Here is a 20,535-nt window from a genome sequence, read left to right as displayed (position 1 = left end):
TGTGCAGTTTAAAAAATAATTGTAGACATTTTAAGTATCACCTTGCACCCGTAGTTAACAACTCTTCCGAATTTCCATGGACAGTGTTTTTTTTTTGTCCCAGGAAATGTCCCTATTTTTCATTATTACGCAAATGAACATTACAATTAGTTTTCGTTCATGTCAAAAACAAATATTACCCACTATTTCTATTCTCTAGGCTTTATAAGGTGATATGTATTAAAAAGCAGTATATAAAAAGCAAAAGGATATATTATAATCAAATACACCAAATATAAGATTGATGGGGTTCCAAAGTCCGCCAAGGCTGTAATGCACATTATGAGCTTAGATTCCCCTTTTCAGCAGCGACACGTCCCTGGAAAATACTTTAAAATGCTGTCAACTCTGCATCAAGAAAATGTAATCTGGGCAGCACGGTGGCTTAGTGGTTAGCACTTCTGCCTCACAGCACTGGGTTCATGAGCAGGGCCGTCCTAACAGCATTATAGGCCCACGGGCAAAGCAGTGCAGTGGCACCCTACCTACACAACCACGAACAGGAATAAAAATGTAAATGATCGATAAAATAAAGCTTATATTTATTGGTATCTCCAACAAGATCAGTGTTTAAACATTAAAAAACATGCCGTACATCAGAGATTAATCCACACAAATGTTTGGACAATAAAACATGAGCCTTGAAGTTGAAAAACAAGAAATGTAACATAGAAATGGTACTCAGTTGGTAAGTCATATAGACGGAAATGGCACAGTACAAAATTACTATGAATTTATTATTACTCAAGTGTTCAACACAAATATTTGCAAAGTTTCTTTGCAGATAATTGGTTTATAATTGGCTTGAAGTCAGTGGTCTTCAGGATGTCATTTTTCCCATGCATAAGTGAAAGCCAGTTCAAACGCTGCTGTCCCATTGTGCTGCGAAGCTGATTTTTTTATTATCAGTTTCAGTCTTAAAAATGAACGTTCTCCTGCACAGTTGGTTACTGTCATGCACATAAACAGTCTGCGTGCAATTTCCAGGATAATATACTGAAAACATAGCAAGCCTATGGGGCCCCCATGCTTGTGGGGTCCCTGGGCAGCTGCCCAGCGTGCCTATGCGTTAAGACAGCCCTGGTCATAAGTTCAATTCCGCAATGGCCTTATCTGTGTGGAGTTTGCATATTCTCCCTGTGTTTGCGTGGGTTTCCTCTGGGTGCTCGACTTTCCACCCACACTCAAAAAACATACTGGTAGCTTAATTAGCTGCTATCAAATTGACCTTAGTCTCTCTGTGTGTGTGTGTATATATATATATGTATGTTAGAGAATTTAGACTGTAAGCTCCAGTGGGGCAGGGACTGATGTGTGAGTTCTCTGTACAGCGCTGCAGAATTAGTGGCGCTATATAAATAGTTGATGATGATCTTTTTATTTTTCTGCATTTTGCTGCCAAAATCTTCCTGTCTGAGACAGAAGCCCTTTACAGCAACACCAGCTTTGTGTTTTTTGTCCATTTTCAAGGAGAAAATGGTTGTAAAATGTCACCAAGGATATGAAAATAGTAACTCTGTGGCATAGTTCAAAATAAATACAGTAACTTTTTGTGAGAATATCTAACCAAGTTATACTTTAAATGAACTGTTCAAACACATAGCAAAATGAAGCAATGTATATGCTCCTACAAAATGACTCCTGTAATGAGGACACGTTGGCTGTTTCTCTAGCAGTAACACGACAGTGACGCACTGAGGGCAGCTTCTGAGGCCACGCCCAGCAACAACAAGCAGGACCCGGATGTTGAAAAAAAACACCCGAGGATGCAATCATAACTGCGAGTAGGAGGAAAGCGTCTGTTGCGTCATCACATGGAACATTCCATTATGTGTCTACAGGGAGGGGGGTTTGTGACGCACCATGTTTTTACTGTCGGCAGAGAAAAAGTAACGGAGCTTTGGGACGACCGTTCGCGGTGAATTCCTATTACATATGCCGTGACCGGCTGAACGGAGAGGGCTTTTGGAAGATTGTATGTGATAACCACGTCATTAAACATGCCGGACCTCCCTACGTGGCGCAGTGGTGCGGTCCCGGTAAAGCAGGTCAATGTTGAGCTCCGATAAAAACAAAAACAAGCGGCTGTGACGGTACCGGCTCCCGGCGGTGACAGAGCGGCCCCGGCTCCCGGAGGTTACACAACGGCCTCGGCCAGTGTCGGACACCGGAGGTGACAGAGCGGCCCCGGCCAGTGTCGGACACCGGAGGTGACAGAGCGGCCCCGGCCACCGGAGGTGACAGAGCGGCCCCGGCCAGTGTCCGGCACCGGAGCTGTTTCGCGTGAGCGGCGGGGGACCGGCTGCGGTGGGTCACCCGGTAACGGGCTGACCGAGCGGTGAGGCCGGCTCCTTCCTGTACAGGCCGCATTGGCGGGGGCCGGACCGGCCCGGGCCGAGGAGCTGCTCCTGTTGCTGTCTGAGGAAGAGGAGGCCCCGGGGCCCCCCCGCCCCGCTACACCGGGCCCCGCTCCCTCCTATTCCGGGGACATGGATCAGTGTGTGACGGTGGAGCGGGAGCTGGAGAAGGTGCTGCAGAAGTTCGGGGGGTATGGGCAGCACTGCGAGAGGAGCCTGGAGGAGCTGATCGAGTACGCGGGGGGGCTGAGGAGGGAGATCATGCAGGCCTCGGGTAAGAGGACCGACCCCGGGGAGGGAGATGGAGGTACATTACTGATGGGGGAGGGAGAGGTGTATTACTGGTGGGGGGTAGGAAGAGAGGTGGGTATTATACTGATTGGGGGGGAGAGGGGTGATGTTAGAGCTGTATGACAGACTGGAGAGGAGGGGTGATGTTAGAGCAGTATGACAGACTGGAGAGGAGGGGGTGATGTTAGAGCAGTATGACAGACTGGAGGGGAGGGGGTGATGTTAGAGCAGTATGACAGACTGGGGGGAGAGGGTGATTATAGAGCTGTATGACAGACTGGAGAGAAGGGGGTGATGTTAGAGCAGTATGACAGACTGGAGGGGAGGGGGTGATGTTAGAGCAGTATGACAGACTGGAGGGGAGGGGGTGATGTTAGAGCAGTATGACAGACTGGAGGGGAGGGGGTGATGTTAGAGCAGTATGACAGACTGGAGGGGAGGGGGTGATGTTAGAGCAGTATGACAGACTGGGGGGGAGGGGGTGATGTTAGAGCAGTATGACAGACTGGGGGGAGGGGGTGATGTTAGAGCTGTATGACAGACTGGGGGGAGGGGGTGATGTTAGAGCTGTATGACAGACTGGAGGGGAGGGAGTGATGTAGGAGCTGTATGACAGACTGGAGGGGAGGGGGTGATGTAGGAGCAGTATGACAGACTGGGGGGAGGGGGTGATGTTAGAGCTGTATGACAGACTGGGGGGGAGGGGGTGATGTTAGAGCAGTATGACCGACTGGGGGGGAGGGGGTGATGTTAGAGCAGTATGACCGACTGGGGGGGAGGGGGTGATGTTAGAGCAGTATGATAGACTGGAGGGAAGGGGGTGATGTTAGAGCAGTATGATAGACTGGAGGGAAGGGGGTGATGTTAGAGCAGTATGACAGACTGGGGGGGAGGGGGTGATGTTAGAGCAGTATGACCGACTGGGGGGGAGGGGGTGATGTTAGAGCAATATGACAGACTGGAGGGGAGGGGGGTGATGTTAGAGCAATATGACAGACTGGAGGGAAGGGGGTGATGTTAGAGCAGTATGACAGACTGGGGGGGAGGGGGTGATGTTAGAGCAGTATGACAGACTGGGGGGGAGGGGGTGATGTTAGAGCAGTATGACCGACTGGGGGGGAGGGGGTGATGTTAGAGCAGTATGACAGACTGGAGGGGAGGGGGTGATGTTAGAGCAGTATGACCGACTGGGGGGGAGGGGGTGATGTTAGAGCAGTATGACAGACTGGAGGGGAGGGGGTGATGTTAGAGCAGTATGACAGACTGGAGGGGAGGGGGTGATGTTAGAGCAGTATGATAGACTGGAGAGGAAGGGGTGATGTTAGAGCAGTATGTGATAGACTGGAGAGGAAGGGGTGATGTTAGAGCAGTATGTGATAGACTGCAGAGGAAGGGGTGATGTTAGAGCTGTATGATAGACTGGGGGGGAGGGGGTGATGTTAGAGCAGTATGATAGACTGGAGGGGGGGGGGGTGATGTTAGAGCAGTATGATAGACTGGAGGGGAGGGGGTGATGTTAGAGCTGTATGACAGACTGGGGGGGGGAGGGGTGATGTTAGAGCAGTATGACAGACTGGAGGGGAGGGGGTGATGTTAGAGCAGTATGATAGACTGAAGGGGAGGGGGTGATGTTAGAGCAGTATGATAGACTGGAGGGGAGGGGGTGACGTTAGAGCAGTATGATAGACTGGAGGGGAGGGGGTGACGTTAGAGCAGTATGATAGACTGGAGGGGAGGGGGTGACGTTAGAGCAGTATGATAGACTGGAGGGGAGGGGGTGACGTTAGAGCAGTATGATAGACTGGAGGGGAGGGGGTGACGTTAGAGCAGTATGATAGACTGGAGGGGAGGGGGTGACGTTAGAGCAGTATGATAGACTGGAGGGGAGGGGGTGACGTTAGAGCAGTATGATAGACTGGAGGGGAGGGGGTGACGTTAGAGCAGTATGATAGACTGGAGGGGAGGGGGTGACGTTAGAGCAGTATGATAGACTGGAGGGGAGGGGGTGACGTTAGAGCAGTATGATAGACTGGAGGGGAGGGGGTGACGTTAGAGCAGTATGACAGACTGGAGGGGAGGGGGTGACGTTAGAGCAGTATGACAGACTGGAGGGGAGGTGGTGACGTTAGAGCAGTATGACAGACACGAGGGGAGGGGGTGACGTTAGAGCAGTATGACAGACTGGAGGGGTGGGGGGTGACGTTAGAGCTGTATGACAGACTGGAGGGGAGGGGGTGATGTTAGAGCAGTATGACAGACTGGAGGGGAGGGGGTAATGTTAGAGCAGTATGACAGACTGGAGGGGGGGGGGGTGATGTTAGAGCAGTATTACAGACTGGAGGGGGGGGGGTGATGTTAGAGCAGTATGATAGACTGGAGAGGAAGGGGTGATGTTAGAGCAGTATGATAGACTGGAGAGGAAGGGGTGATGTTAGAGCAGTATGATAGACTGGAGAGGAAGGGGTGATGTTAGAGCAGTATGATAGACTGGAGGGGGGGGTGATGTTAGAGCAGTATGATAGACTGGAGAGGAAGGGGTGATGTTAGAGCAGTATGATAGACTGGAGGGGGGGGTGATGTTAGAGCAGTATGATAGACTGGAGGGGAGGGGGTGATGTTAGAGCTGTATGACAGACTGGAGGGGAGGGGGTGGTGATAGAGCTGTATGACAGACTGAAGGGGAGGGGGTGACGTTAGAGCAGTATGACAGACTGAAGGGGAGGGGGTGACGTTAGAGCAGTATGACAGACTGGAGGGGAGGGGGTGACGTTAGAGCAGTATGACAGACTGGAGGGGAGGGGGTGACGTTAGAGCAGTATGACAGACTGGAGGGGAGGGGGTGACGTTAGAGCAGTATGACAGACTGGGGGGAGGGGGTGATGTTAGAGCAGTATGACAGACTGGAGGGGAGGGGGTGATGTTAGAGCAGTATGACAGACTGGAGGGGAGGGGGTGATGTTAGAGCAGTATGATAGACTGGAGGGGAGGGGGTGATGTTAGAGCAGTATGATAGACTGGAGGGGAGGGGGTGATGTTAGAGCAGTATGATAGACTGGAGGGGGGGTGATGTTAGAGCAGTATGATAGACTGGAGGGGAGGGGGTGATGTTAGAGCTGTATGACAGACTGAAGGGGAGGGGGCGATGTTAGAGCAGTATGATAGACTGGAGGGCGGGGGGGCGATGTTAGAGCAGTATGATAGACTGGAGGGGAGGGGGCGACGTTAGAGCAGTATGATAGACTGGAGGGGAGGGGGTGATGTTAGAGCAGTATGACAGACTGGAGGGGAGGGGGTGATGTTAGAGCAGTATGACAGACTGGGGGGAGGGGGTGATGTTAGAGCAGTATGACAGACTGGAGGGGAGGGGGTGATGTTAGAGCAGTATGACAGATTGGAGGGAGAGGGGTGATGTTAGAGCACTATGACAGACTGGAGGGGGTGTTGTGAGAGCAGTATGACAGACTGGAGGGGGTGTTGTGAGAGCAGTATGACAGACTGGAGGGGGTGTTGTGAGAGCAGCATGACAGACTGGAGGGGGGAGGGGGTGACGCGAGAGCAGTATGACAGACTTGGGGGAGGGGTGACGCGAGAACTGAACGACAGACTTGGGGGGGGAAGGAGTGGGACGCAAGAGCTGTACGACAGACTTGGGTGGAGCGGGGACGCGAGAGCTGAACGACAGACTTGGGGGGGGGGGGGTGACGCAAGAGTTGTACGACAGACTGGGGGGGGTGACGCGAGAGCAGCATAAAAGACTGGGGGGTTTGTGAGGGGGTGCTATAGATTTGATTAGGTGCTGTTCTTGGTTAGTGTAAAGGCTCCAGGGCCTAATTTAATCTGTGGCCAGGGGCAAAGGGGTTCTTGACTGATTATGTGGCTGGGGAGACATATTGGATACAAAGAAGATTTGTAGCCAGCGTGGTGGTCACCAGGTGAAATCTGTGTAGGCAGGTGGCATGGTATCTGTGGCGGAGGAATCTGGGGCTGAACATGAGGCCTGTGGGGGGCACCAGGTAGCATCTGGCAGTGTGGTGGGGAGTGGAACTTCAGGCCAGGGGAGGGTGATACACTGGGTAGGTGAGGGGATTATGGCGCCAGACGGGGCCTGTGGAGGGAGAGGGAGATTGGAAGGAATCTGTGGCCTGGCTGTGTTTGTGTAACAGTCAAATATATCATAGGAGAAACATTTGGGCATCTGCATTGGATCTATAGAATTAAGAAACATAAATGCCGTTGTCATCAGTGAATGTGTGTTAAGATGCTGGTGAATTAAGACATTCTGAGGTTTCCATGCAGTGTTTGAACACAGTGTGATTTCGATCATGTGCGTTCACCATGTATAACAGATCCCCCCTGTCCATTCTGATAATTCAATTGTTCATGGCAACACTAATGTATCCATGTGAGCAATGTGCTGGTCTTGTGGGAAGACAGTGTTCTGTGCACTAGTGTGAATATGTTATTGAGGACAGGGGCAGTCTTTACAGGAGGGGAGGGGTTAAGACATCTTGCAGGATGGCAGCCACTTTTCAAAGTGATTGACAGCAAGTGTAGAGAGTGAGGATAAAGGAGTGTTTGCAAATAGAAGCCTTCTAATCATAACTTCAAAGCTGATTTGTCTTTTTATTTATTTTTACAAGAGAATCATTGGAGGAGATGTGGTTATGTGGTGTCTGTTCAAACTGGAGTATTCTAATTAACTGTAGGTTATTTACTGACTAAGTGTTTAGTAACTTATTAGATCAAACCAAACGGACTACTTTGTGCTATATGTAGAGAATGTAATCAGTTGTCTGGTTGCTATGGATTAATGCACATTTACGAAGTTTTCATTGGACCCCATTGGGTGGTATTTTTCTGAACACTTAACAACTGCTGTAATCTGACACGTTCTAGGCCCGTTTACCAATTTGGTTTTTTTTTTGCATACACCGTTTAGAAAACCATTCAGTTTTGTTGCTTAGAATAGTAAATTTGGTTGGAAGATAAAATACGTAACAAACTGCTTTGTAGAAATAAATGAACCTATTTTAGAAAGTCCATTGTTCTATGTTCCTTCAATGTAATGTTTTGTATTAGCAACTTGGCATTAGCTCAACATAGTTTCCATAATGGGTGCGGGTTGTTAATTGTCTTTGGGTCTATATATCTGAAATGTCCGGAAACACAATAGCTTCCACTGCTGCAAAACAAATTCAAATACAATATTTCCATCATGGCACACGAGCTTTGAAAGCAAACGATATGTTAGTGCTACAAGATGCTGTTTTTATCATTTGTTCTGCTTTTATACGTGGTGGTCTTAAAGGCTTCCTGAATCTTGGATGTTAATGGACTTTCTCCTTTGAGGTTCTGCCTCCCTGAGTTCAAGCAAGCTGTTGTGGACTTTATAGTAGATCACACAAGATTATTCACGTAGGTCTCAAGCCAGATCCCTGCACTGGATCCAACAAAGCTCTTTTATCATTATCATCCTTTGTTTCCAAGCTGATCTGTATTCTACTGAGGGCAGATGCCGTTCTCTCCCCACTGCTTCCCATATATCAGATAAAGCTCCTACTTATTTCTCTACAACCCATATTAAACTTTTGAATGGACCTTTCGACACTTTGACTCGTGAATAATTAATGGCTGTGATCAAATCTGTTCCTTGGGGTCAAGTCCATGATGACTTCATCACATTTTTACTAATCATTTATGTCTAATTTGGATTTTTTTTTTATCCCTTTTACACCTTAAGACATTTTATCCATGTTATGTATTAAGCTGTTGAGGCCCAGTAACTGTGATGCTGAATCCTAGCAAGGGCTTCTTTCAATACGATTGGCTTCAGTGGCTGTAAAATGATCCCATATCTGTTCAGCTCGTACTTCAGAAGCATGAGTCATAAAGTCCCTCGAGGGTCCTAACTAGACATTTGTGGGCCACATAGTAACATTTGTGAAGGCCCACATGTACCGATCAGTGGTGATAAGACTTGCATGTACCATCGACAGGGAAGACAGACCTCCATCTATGGTAGTAGTGACCCTGGATGCCTATGATATGTTCATTATTTTGTCTGATGCCAGGAAGACTTTCTACTCTGGCTGTTGATTATTTTTGGCTCCTATTTGTGTTTAGAGATCATGGTCTATTATCTTAAACCATTGCTAAGATTAGCCTCTGTAGCTCGTTCTTTGACTATTTACATTGGGACTAGCCAGGGGTGCTCATGGTCACCTCCCCTTAGCATACTGATAATGACTTGGCTGCTTGTAGCCATGACAGAATGACCAGTGTAATTCACACTAAAGGTAGCAAATCCAATTCCCTAATTTATTGTAGCAGAGTACTTAAAAGCACAATGTTTTATCAGGCCATACATGCAGAGATGAAGCGTTTTACTGTTATAGACTCTGCTATAATAAGGTAGGGATAGCTTAATTGGAGTAGCTGCTGCGCTATAGTGTTTCTTTGATATAAATGAGCAATCTGGTGGAATTCCAGCTTAGCCGGGATCTGTGTCATTACAGGAAGTTATTTAGATCTTGTCCAGACCGCCAAGTTCCATGACAGCTCCCAAGGTGCCACACATGTTCTTGCGCTATGAGTAGCAGCCACTGGTGCTTTGTGCACTTGTGTATTTGCATGTACCTAGTCATCAATCCAATCACTGGATATCTCCGGATACCCCGCCTGTGTGTTCATTGTGTATCAGCCGTGGTACGGCACGTGGACTATACGTGGCCACATAAAACACCATTCTCACATCAGCCTTACTCTGGTTAATTGAAGAATTTAACTGGGGTGCCCTGAATGTGATCATTCTTGGACACTTCCTGTTTTATTAACAAGCATCTTCTGTCCTCGGTTTAGGCATTAATATCCTGTCCCAGCGAAACAGAAGTAGCAAATCTATATGTGGAGGCAGATATGTATTAATAACTTATTCTACATTGCTGACTTCAGCAATACTTCAAAACCTTTCACATAAGCTACAATAGAGTGCATCTGTTAGTTTATAACATAGCCAAGTCAGTTTCCATCTCGATCTACAAGTTAGGAGCCAGCAACTTTGTAAGGACTTTGTGGCAGGTAGAGTGTGATGCACAAAATCAGTGTTGGCTTTACCCAACATATGTATCCAGCAATAGCCAGCACGTTTTTCCCCAGAGTGTGCCAAAAGTGTCCGCCACTGTTACCCAGCATAAACTTGTAGTACACAGAGAAATGACAGTGCCTGTAGCTCCCAGCACCCACAGATTCCCAGCATGTGCCTGTACTGGTCATCACATCTTAGCAGATTTCTGCTCTTCCTGCCCTGTTCTTCTTAAAGACCACCCCCCTCCCATGCTGTCTAGAGCAGCACAGGAGGGACAGCTGGGTTTTGTACAGAACAGCACTTCTGGCATTTCAAGGAAGATCCAGGGGGAATGTGCTCTGTCCCTGGTAGATGTCGGGGTTGGGATAACAGTTTGCGGCAGTCGTACCATCTGTAAGAAATTGCTCTTAATAACAGGCCGGAGGTCACCATAGGACTGTAATGCATTGGTCTCCACTGATTGCTACTAGTGTGTATTTTATAGTCATGACTGAACTCTGATCTAATGTGGTTCATGAACCAGAGAATAGCCTCCATGAAATAAAGCCCTGTAGCATGAGTGTTTTATAGACATGGTTAACAAGCAAAGCTTTGTCTGTAACTTTGCTAATACATTAGTCTGTTCCTGGTATATGTCTTATGTTTCCTTTTACTGTATTGATATACAACATGACTATTTCCCTTCTCATGGACACACGATGCAGCTTTTATGTACTGAACAGTCTCGGTGGGGAATCCCAGATTTTTCTTTTTCAAAGACTTTTGGGTCTTTGATTTCTATTAAAGGCTTTTTGTGAAAGGAGGGATGAAACATTGACCTCTCGTGTGATGATAGTATATGATGGAATGCCCGTCAAATCGCGTACTTGGTTTTACCATCATCAGCAGCTATTTATATGGCGCCACTAATTCCGCAGCGCTGTACAGAGAAACTCGCTCACATCAGTCCCTGCTCTTTGCCATCAATTCCTTGCTAAATTCACTTTGAAAATTTCCTCCTCTGGGTGTTTAATCTCTTTCAATATTCCACTACAATTGTTCAGACACGGTAATGGCATGCTGAGAATAAGCAGAGCCTGTGTAATGAGTCTGTGTGAATAGACAAACAAGCTCAGGGGAGAAAAATAGCTAATAATGCCTAAAAATAGTAACTGGAGTATATAGCCTGGGTTCAGGATCAGCTGACAGATGGTCTTGCATTGTGGGACAGGGATGCTGACAGCTGGCCTGATAGTGGGACAATACCTGACAGTGATACTGGGTGCTTTCTTTTCTTTACTGTTCCTGCATGTTTTATTACAGGGAAAATTAATATAATATGGAAATCTGACAACCATGTGGTTTGTGAAGAAGCCCAAACACACTTATTAAATAAAAGGAGTGCTGAATTTATGGAGTTATCTGTGTAGAAACGCAGCAGTAATGTTCTGCTTGGTCCAATGGCGACATTTTATATTTTTATCGGGTTATTAAAGCGGTCGTTCAAGGAAAAGTGGGGAGACCCGAAGCTGATTGCATAGTTGGCGAGGGTCACTAATTAGGATTTAGGGGGCGTCCAAAGTTTGTGTAAGAATCATTAGCCATGTCCTAAATACTATTCAGGGCTGAGCTCCATGTGTACTGTGTCCTAGTACATGTGATCTGTGACCACATGATGGGTGTAGAATAGGAAAGTAGCTCCCTCAGCTGCTGTTTGGGAATAACATGTATTTCTTTTCTCCTGCGTAGATCAAGATGGACAGTTATCTGGGACGCTATCCCTGGTCTTAACACAGTGCTGTAAACGGATAAAAGACACAGTCCAGAAACTGGCCTCAGACCACAAAGACATCCACAGCAGCGTGTCCAGGGTGGGGAAGGCCATTGATAAGGTATGTGCTGCTACATATGTCTAGTCCTGCATGTATTACAGCACTTTTATGTTAGACATTGGGGTTTGTGCACAATGTGATGGGTAATATTACAGCTTCTTAGTCTACATCCAGTTCTCACCCACACCCGACGGAGAAATGCAGAGTCTGGGCCACAAATGATGTCTGCTCATGTTTTTCTGTTTCTCAGTTATTTTGGGCCCTGAGTCTATTCTAGGAGCCCGTGCTCTCCCTCTGTAGCCCTGCTGCTAGACTAGTGCTCCTACCAGAGAGAGAGCTCTGCATGGAAGTGCAGTAATGGAGTTGGGGATATTTATGAAACTGGAATAAAGAAATCCTGCAATAACAAGTGGGGTCATTTGAGAAATCCATACATGTAATTCTCCATTCTGACTCTAGTTCTCTTTATTATCACTTGGCCAAAGGGGTGATACTGAAACCTACTAAACCGCCCACTCCTCTTTGTTTTGTGGTTTGTTTGTTTTTTTGTTTTTTTTTCTTTCACATTTTTAAATGCATGTTTGTGTATTTATGGGAACTGTTGCTCAGATACATGTACAGGACATGTCCTACACTCACAGGTGATTTTTGAAGATGAACTGTTCCTGCACAAAGTATGTGCACTATATAACCTCCCAAATAGTAGAACCTAAGTCGGCTAATTATCAGGCATTGAGTTGTCAGTTACCACGTTACTGGAGTACCTGGGCTGGTAATCCTGACCTCTTACTATGGATCAGGGTTGCTGTGGATGGATCCCCCCCTGGCCTATCACACTGACCAGAGCTGCAGGGTAGCAGGCAGAGCGGTGGTACCGGAAAAGCTGGGCCCAAACCTCAGAAACAGCCGGGAACGGATTAGATTTTGGGTCTAATCTGTAGGTCACAGGATTTTCAGCAAGATTTTTTCAAACAGGTGTTTGAAGCAAGTGATGTTTATTTGCAGTCACACTGATTGGAGGTACCAGTGCTAAGGTCAGATGAAATCAGAAGAACTTTCAATTCAAGACAATACTTTTTATACAGTTTGGACACAGCCTCAATGGGTAGGCCAGCCCCCTTGAGGTCTGAGCTATTTTTAGAATCAGGATGCCAGTTGTTTACACAAACATGGATTTACATGTATTGCAAAGCTAACAATATTTACACTTATCTGTGAAATTCTAGAAATGCTGTGATGTCCTGCATCTTGTTTTTAGACGCAGGAAATTAAGTAGCAAGGTTTTAATTAAACATTCCTCTGTCTTCGAGTGGACCCTTGCACATCAAAAGATCTAATTAACATGGGTACTTTCTTCAGACAGTTATAGAATACACATTCCTATAAAGTCACAAACCCCAAACAAGCCATTTTCCCACATCACAATACACAAGACTTCCGCCCACAAAGGCTTATTGTATCAGATATATATCTTAGCAAAAAATGCATTTCGTCTAGCAAGGTTAAACAGGAAATAAATTTCTTTCCCTTGTCTCATATAAATAACAATATTCCTTTTACCAAAACACCCGCAATGTCAAAAATAAGTACATTTGCAATTATATAAATAAGCGCCCTGCGTTGTTTCCTTTGATTAAATTTATACCATAAGTTATTTATAAGTGATCCAGTCACAGGGTGAGACGGTTATTTTGCTCTAGTACGTTTTGATGTAGTTTCTTTTTAAAATAAGTAAAAATAAAACGGTCTCTGATGCACCGGTAAAGTGATGTATAAAATATGCAGAGCGGGGGAATACTCTGGTCGCACTTAGTGAATGAGGTGAGGACTGCAGTTCCTGCTGCCCTAGTCTATTGCTTCTGTGATTTATTGACCACAGGCAGCTGTAATAAGCCTTGAGGTAATGTCTGCTTTTAGCCGTCTCTCGGTAAGTCTAATGAAAGCTGATATGCGAATGTTATGGGTAAATGCACATCATTAGTGTTAATACTATTTTATTAAATAATCCCCCATGTCTTCCAATCCCCCTGTGAGTGCCAAGCAAGATCTTAATGTTACGACTGCTTGTCCATGTTTGTCTAGAACTTTGATGCCGACATTAGCAGCGTGGGGATTGATGGCTGCTGGCAGGCGGACAGTCAGCGCATGCTCAACGAGGTGATGGTGGAGCACTTCTTCAGGCAAGGAATGCTGGACGTGGCCGAGGAGCTGTGCCAGGTATACGTCACTAGGGTTACTACCTACCCTTCCTTCCCTCTATCTACCATTACACTGTGATCAGTGCTCACTATATAATCTAGGATGTTGTGCTGTAACGGGGCTCTAACCCCAGAGAGTGGTATCTGCTTAATTGTGACCAGTGCAGGGGAAATAATAATAATCCACAGAGAGGTTTCTATTATCTCTGTGTAGACTGTGTACTTGCGTAAAGATGGCACTCCAGTGTGACGTAAGCCTTGCAGCTGAGTTATCAATTACAGTCTATAGAAGTAAGCCCTGCAACAGAAGTCTTCTATTTATCTGTAGATATACAGAACACACATTTGAAAGGAATATGAAAATGATATAAGGTTAGTTTGCCTTTCCTTCAAATATACAAACAAATGAGTCTATTGGGACTAAAGTTACATCAGGGATTATAATAAAATGTGGAAATCTATAAAATATAGAAGAACTGTAGTCTGGAAATAAGTATTTAACCTTGCACCGAGCAGGCAGTGTCTCTTGTTGCATCACTCTGTATTCTGTTCAGATAAAACACCGACTGCAGCTGTCTTGATGGTTTGTGTGCATATTGTCTGACACCGCTATATGCTTAGGGAGCCCCTGTCCTCCTCTGTTACATCACTGGCCGGTGACAGATATATGTGACACTGCTATATGCTCGGGGAGCCCCTGTCCTCCTCTGTTACCTCACTGGCCAGTGACAGATATATGTGACACTGCTATATGCTTAGGGAGCCCCTGTCCTCCTCTGTTACATCACTGGCCAGTGACAGATATATGTGACACTGCTATATGCTTAGGGAGCCCCTGTCCTCCTCTGTTACATCACTGGCCAGTGACAGATATATGTGACACTGCTATATGCTTAGGGAGCCCCTGTACTCTGTTACATCACTGGCCAGTGACAGATATATGTGACACTGCTATATGCTTAGGGAGCCCCTGTCCTCCTCTGTTACATCACTGGCCAGTGACAGATATATGTGACACCGCTATATGCTTAGGGAGCCCCTGTCCTCCTCTGTTACATCACTGGCCAGTGACAGATATATGTGACACTGCTATATGCTCAGGGAGCCCCTGTCCTCCTCTGTTACATCACTGGCCGGTGACAGATATTCTAGTATGTTCAATGTTCCGTAAGCGGAACACTTACTCTGTTACAGCGTCTTAGATCATTCCTGTGAATCTGTTTCTGTACCGCAGGAAGCCGGACTCTCCATAGACACAAGCCAAAAGGAACCATTTGTTGAACTTAACCGAATATTAGAGGCATTAAAAGTGAGAGTGCTCCGACCAGCATTAGAGTGAGTATCCTGCGGACGTTTTCTGGCAAATGTAAAAATGAATGTAGTATCAGAAACAGAATGTTATAAAGTTATGTCATAATATTGTGATTATTGGGGAAAGCATTGTTCCATGAGCATCAGAGTTCTAAACCTGTTAAAGAACAGAATAAGAGCCATAGGTATAATAACTCAATGAGAGCCTCTAATAGAGGATAAATAGCTTAATTTCTGCTGTAGTACAGAAAAGTTTGCCTACTGTCTCTAGATGCCTTTTTATAATTGCCTTTTGTAGTTTTAGCAATGTTTAAATTGGACCTGTCGCCCACGCACAATGGAGATGTGGACGCAGCCATTTATTTGGACCGGAACCAGTATACAGCCTATCTGTGAATGACTAGGTTGCATTCTCATGAATACTGGTTCAGCCCACAACACTGTACCTTGTTTGTCTACATGAAGTGGGAGCTGATTGTTCTATGATTTGTCCCTACAGATGGGCCGTGTCCAACAGGGAAATGCTGATGGCTCAGAACAGCTCCTTGGAATTCAAGCTACACAGGTTGTACTTCATCAGTTTACTGATGGGGGGAGCAGCCAATCAGAGCGAGGCGCTGCAGTATGCCAAAAACTTTCAGCCTTTTGCTTTAAATCATCAGAAAGGTGAATATCTCGCAGAATACTCTGTTATACTGTAATCTGAGTAGGGTTATTGAACATTTGTATCCTGTTGTTCAGATGTATACAGTTCTCCTTCCACTTCTATTACTGGTGCAGACTACTGCTACTATGGTGTTTTATTTCACAGCTCATGTTATAAAGAACTGACTACTTCCTTGTGATGTAACCCTGTACCTCTCTGGTTCTCTAGACATTCAGGTGCTTATGGGAAGTCTTGTGTACCTGCGACAGGGTATAGAAAACTCTCCCTACGTTCACCTGCTAGATGCCAACCAGTGGGCAGACATCTGTGACATCTTCACCCGGGACGCCTGCGCCCTGCTGGGCCTCTCTGTTGAGTCTCCTCTCAGTGTTAGGTGAGTGCAGAACTTGTGTTTGTAGACCTAGAGAAGATGATTTGCCTTAAACCTACTTTTAATGTGCTGTTTTTGTGTCCTCTGTGAGAGCCTTTTAGCAAGTTGTGTAAGTGAATATTCAAGGAAAATTGCACATGTAGCAATATAAAAGGTGCACACCAGTAGATGGTAGGCTTAGACCAGAACTGAAAGTAGTAACCTTCACTAGGACTTTCCCTGACCGGCTTTGACTGACAAGTCCAATTTTCGAAGTGTTGTTAAAATCGTGGTCGTACAACCTTGAAGGAAAAACCTTTTGTACAGTGAGTTCCATGCACATGTTTCTAGATGCCTTCCTTATCCTTTTCTGCCTGTGTCTGGCTGACAATGTATGACTTTGAGACAAGATCTTGCCCTACTTCCCCTCCGCTAACTAAACACTTAGTGCATTGCTCCTTATACAGTGACTACATGAGGAAGTGGCTGGTAACGCACAGATCAGTCACTGTAACAAACAGTGGGGGTCGGTCAGTACTGGGGACGGAGACTAAGGATCAGTGGTGTAGAGAGACGGCCTTCGGCAGTATATAGAGCAGTGACACCCCCAGACTATTACATTAGATGGGCTATTAGGAAGATATTATTACTGTTGTTCAGTCTGTAGACTAACTTGAAGAAACATTGATGTAAAATCTATAATATTTAATGTCTGTACATTTGATCCTGTCCAGCTTCTCCGCCGGCTGTGTGGCCCTTCCAGCCCTAATTAACATAAAAGCAGTAATTGAACAACGACAGTGCACTGGGGTGTGGAATCAGAAGGATGAGTTACCGGTGAGTACAATGTGTCTGTGCAGCCATGTATAATACATGTGAAAGTGGCCACCTGTCGTATGAAACAGGAGCTTTGTCTATGTTATATATTTGTGTTAATTTAATGAACAATTTCACTCTCAACACACATTTGTTTTTATTACCTTTATATTGTAAATGAAAACCTGTGGCTCTAAATTGGTCTATAAACTAAAAGTCCCAGAATGCTCTGCGAGCCATGAATAGTTTAAAGAACAAGCCGAAGGCCCTGTGAGCTCACAGCATAGGTAACGTGAGTCTGTGTGAGGAATGGACAGCTCACTCTTCCCACACTCACAACACAGTAGGCTTCTGCCTTGAAGAGCAGTAGTATTGGTAGATAGCAGGGACTCTTTAAGCCTTATGCGCATGTAGTCTCAATATATTGATTTTATATACTTTATTAAAATGCAAAGGAATCTGCTGACTAGACGTACAATGTAGACCTTGCTTCAGCTGCCAAGAGAATATAATATTGATTAGCATTAACATCATTTTTACCTACTTCAGCACTGCAATGTATATATATATTTCTTTTTTCTTCTCAGATTGAAGTGGACCTTGGTAAAAAATGCTGGTACCATTCAATATTTGCCTGCCCGATCCTTCGTCAGCAAACCACAGACAATAATCCTCCCATGAAACTTGTCTGTGGGCACATAATATCGAGGGATGCGCTAAATAAAATGTTTAACGGTAGCAAGTAAGTGTCTGGTTTCTAAACATAAATGGGTTAATTTTTTATTTTATACTAAATCTCCTGTACCTTAAGAGTAATTTTTTAGCATGCTTTTAAAGGGTCAGTTTCGTCGTAATAACGCTATTGCGTAATAAACCTATTAAATAAATTAGAAAATGTATGAATTGTGGATTGGTCGTGTACACCCAGCAGTTGCAGCCTCCAGGTAGCGCTTTAGTCCACAATAGGTTTCTACTCTCCCCTGCTATACAACTAATTATGGTCTCATTTGTTGGGAACGACCTGTGTTGCTTTATCTGATGTAACAGTCATTGTATTAGCTGAACCTGTGCTCATGAAAATGTAGCCTATTCATATGCTAGGAGCCTGTGCCTCAGTGATGTCGTCATCATTGTCTATTTATATAGCGCCACTAATTCCGCAGCGCTGTACAGAGAACTTATTCACATCAGTCCCTGTCCCATTGAAGCTTACAGGCTAAATCCCCAACTTACACACACACACTTAACCTACCAGTATGTTTTTGGAGTGTGGGAGGAAACTGGAGCACCCGGAGGAAATCCACGCAGACATGGGGAGAACATACAAACTCCACACAGATAAAGCCATGGTTGGGAATCCAACTCATGACTCCAGCACTGTGAGGCAGAAGTGCTAACCACTGAGCCACCGTGCTGCCCATGTCCCGGGTTCTTAGGGAATTGATAGGTTGTTATTTTCTGTATTGGATTTCCCCTATGATGTGTAGGTGTTATGATGAGTAAATCTCCAATGTAACGTTTTTTGTTTTTTTTTCTTCTTTACGTATGTCTTTTTTTAAAAATCTTTTTCTGCAGATTAAAATGCCCGTATTGCCCTATGGAGCAGAGCCCAGGAGATGCCAAGCAAATCTTCTTCTGAAGAAGGTGGCTGGTTCCGTCACATTTGGAGGCCTCACGGGTTTTTAGTGCATTTGAAGAAAGTTGGAAAGTTTCTTTGTTTTCGTTTTATTTCTTCTCCTATGTTCCTGTTGTTGAATACAGAAGACTAGGATCATCCTGAATTTTGGTAAAGGCAATGCCACAGAGAGCCTACCGACAAGGATAATCCTGACCGTAAAATATACTATGTCAGGGTTGATGTTGTGCGTCCCAAGGACTTTCCTGTAAACTTGTTCTGTGTATCTGACCGAGCACCAGCACTGGTCAAACAATGCAGGTTTTTGTACTTACAAAGCAAGACATGATGTAAACTTTTTATTGTCAAATCCCAGAGCCCTCTCCTCATCCTATTCTTAATATTCTACCCTCGTTATCTGATTGCTAACTGTCCATATTGAGCAATGTTGTGAGTTCTATTCCCTTGTAAGGTGTATATAACTAAACAATTCTACAGAGATGTCTGGTACAGACCATAGTCCATAGAAAGTTTAACATGTATTTTTTGCTAAGAGAAATTGCTGTAATATCTCCAGAGTTTCCTTTTTGAAAGTTTTTTGTTTCCCTGCTGTACTTAACACGAGAGACATGTAAATAAACCAACCCCATATCTATAATTTAAAGAAGAGTGAGGAGCTATTTGCTGCTAGAATATAATGGGGAGTTATATTGTGCTTTTATTAATTAAAAAAAAATGTTTGTGTGAACAGAATACTCAATAAAAAAAAAAGACTTTGGCGTGTTTTGGTGGGGGGTAGATTAGATCAGATCGTCTAGATGCGGACAAAAGACGACTCGTTTTATGGGCTGGACATGCTGAAAAGAACTATTTGGAAAATTGAACATGAATTGTGGGGTGAAAAAAGGATTTAATATTATATATAAAGCAGATTTGTTCCAAAGTTACTTTGTAATGCTAAGCAACCATTGGAGTCTCTTTTCAGTTTGGAAACTTCTACTTCATAATAAAGGCAAATATGCTGAGAAATGAGACTAGCGACACAACTGTTTGTGTGTATAATGTGGGAGGGGTGTGCAGACTTTAATGAACAGCTGGGAAATACATCTTCCTTTTGTTGCAGTGTTATCACAATGTATTTCATGGTTGTTTTATAAACTACATTGGACAAGAGTTACATTCTTTTTGCTGTAGTCATCGTTCATCTTGTTTGGTTACTATAGCCAGTTACTATACGCCCCGCTCCACTCTATACTCAATGAGGCCGCAAGACTCATCTTCCTCTTATGCCGCTCCTCCTCTGCCTCCCCTCTCTGTCTTGCCTTACACTGGCTCACCCATCCCCTACATAATTCTTTTCAAACTCCTCACCCCCACTTACAAGGCTCTCCCAAGCTACTGCCCCTTATATCTCTAACCTCCTCTCCATTCACACTCCTGCCCGCTCTCTGCACTCGCCCAATGACCGCCGCCTCTCCTCCACTCTCATCACCACTTCCCACTCTAGAATCCAAGACTTCTCCCGTGGGGGCCCCCCTTCACTGGAACGACATCCCTCGCTCCATCCGTCTCCTAATCTCTGCTCCTTCAAACAAACACTCAAAACGCACCTGTTCCTCAAAGCCTACCAACATTCGGCTTAACCCCCTGATCTCTACTCGTTCTCCCCTCTCTCCGCCTGGCCCCCTTTTTCTCCCCCACACTTCAACTGCCTCTCCTTGTGCCTGTTTGTCCCCCCCCCCCCCCTTTAGGATGTAAGTTCATATAAGTAGGGCCCTCTTCCCTCTTGTTTACACTCCTGTTCTTTTAATCTGCCTCTACTGCATTCGCCTGCCAGAGTTTCTGAAGTATTGGTATTTTTTGTTTATTCTGTATTGTCTCTCCCTGTATAGTCTACTGTTTGTTCTGTGTACGGCGCTGTGGAAATCTTGTGGCGCATAACAAATAAATGATAATAATATAGCCAGAGATTAGCCGGCAATGCAACAAGTTGTGGC

General features: G+C 45.2%; 1 protein-coding gene across 2 annotated transcripts; it reads left to right on the top strand.

The window, feature by feature from the left end:
• Positions 1-1,892: 1,892 nt before the first annotated feature.
• Positions 1,893-19,572, top strand: RMND5A (required for meiotic nuclear division 5 homolog A). 2 transcript variants are annotated; one of them, XM_075193984.1, is made up of 10 exons: positions 1,893-2,175; positions 2,257-2,703; positions 11,500-11,642; positions 13,665-13,799; positions 15,015-15,115; positions 15,591-15,757; positions 15,966-16,131; positions 16,842-16,944; positions 17,511-17,665; positions 18,499-19,572. In XM_075193984.1, the coding sequence occupies exons 2-10, from the start codon at positions 2,529-2,531 to the stop codon at positions 18,560-18,562; spliced, it is 1,209 nt and encodes a 402-aa protein (XP_075050085.1). In that variant the 5' UTR covers positions 1,893-2,175; positions 2,257-2,528; the 3' UTR covers positions 18,563-19,572. The 2 variants fall into 2 exon arrangements, with proteins under 2 accessions (XP_075050085.1, XP_075050086.1); XM_075193985.1 differs by having other exon boundaries at positions 1,896-2,670.
• Positions 19,573-20,535: the final 963 nt, after the last annotated feature.

Source organism: Mixophyes fleayi, chromosome 1, assembly GCF_038048845.1.
Source record: "Mixophyes fleayi isolate aMixFle1 chromosome 1, aMixFle1.hap1, whole genome shotgun sequence".
NCBI classification, from domain to species: Eukaryota; Metazoa; Chordata; class Amphibia; order Anura; family Limnodynastidae; genus Mixophyes; species Mixophyes fleayi.
The sequence above is the reverse complement of the archived record's forward strand: the minus strand, read 5'-3'. Positions and strand labels throughout refer to the sequence as shown.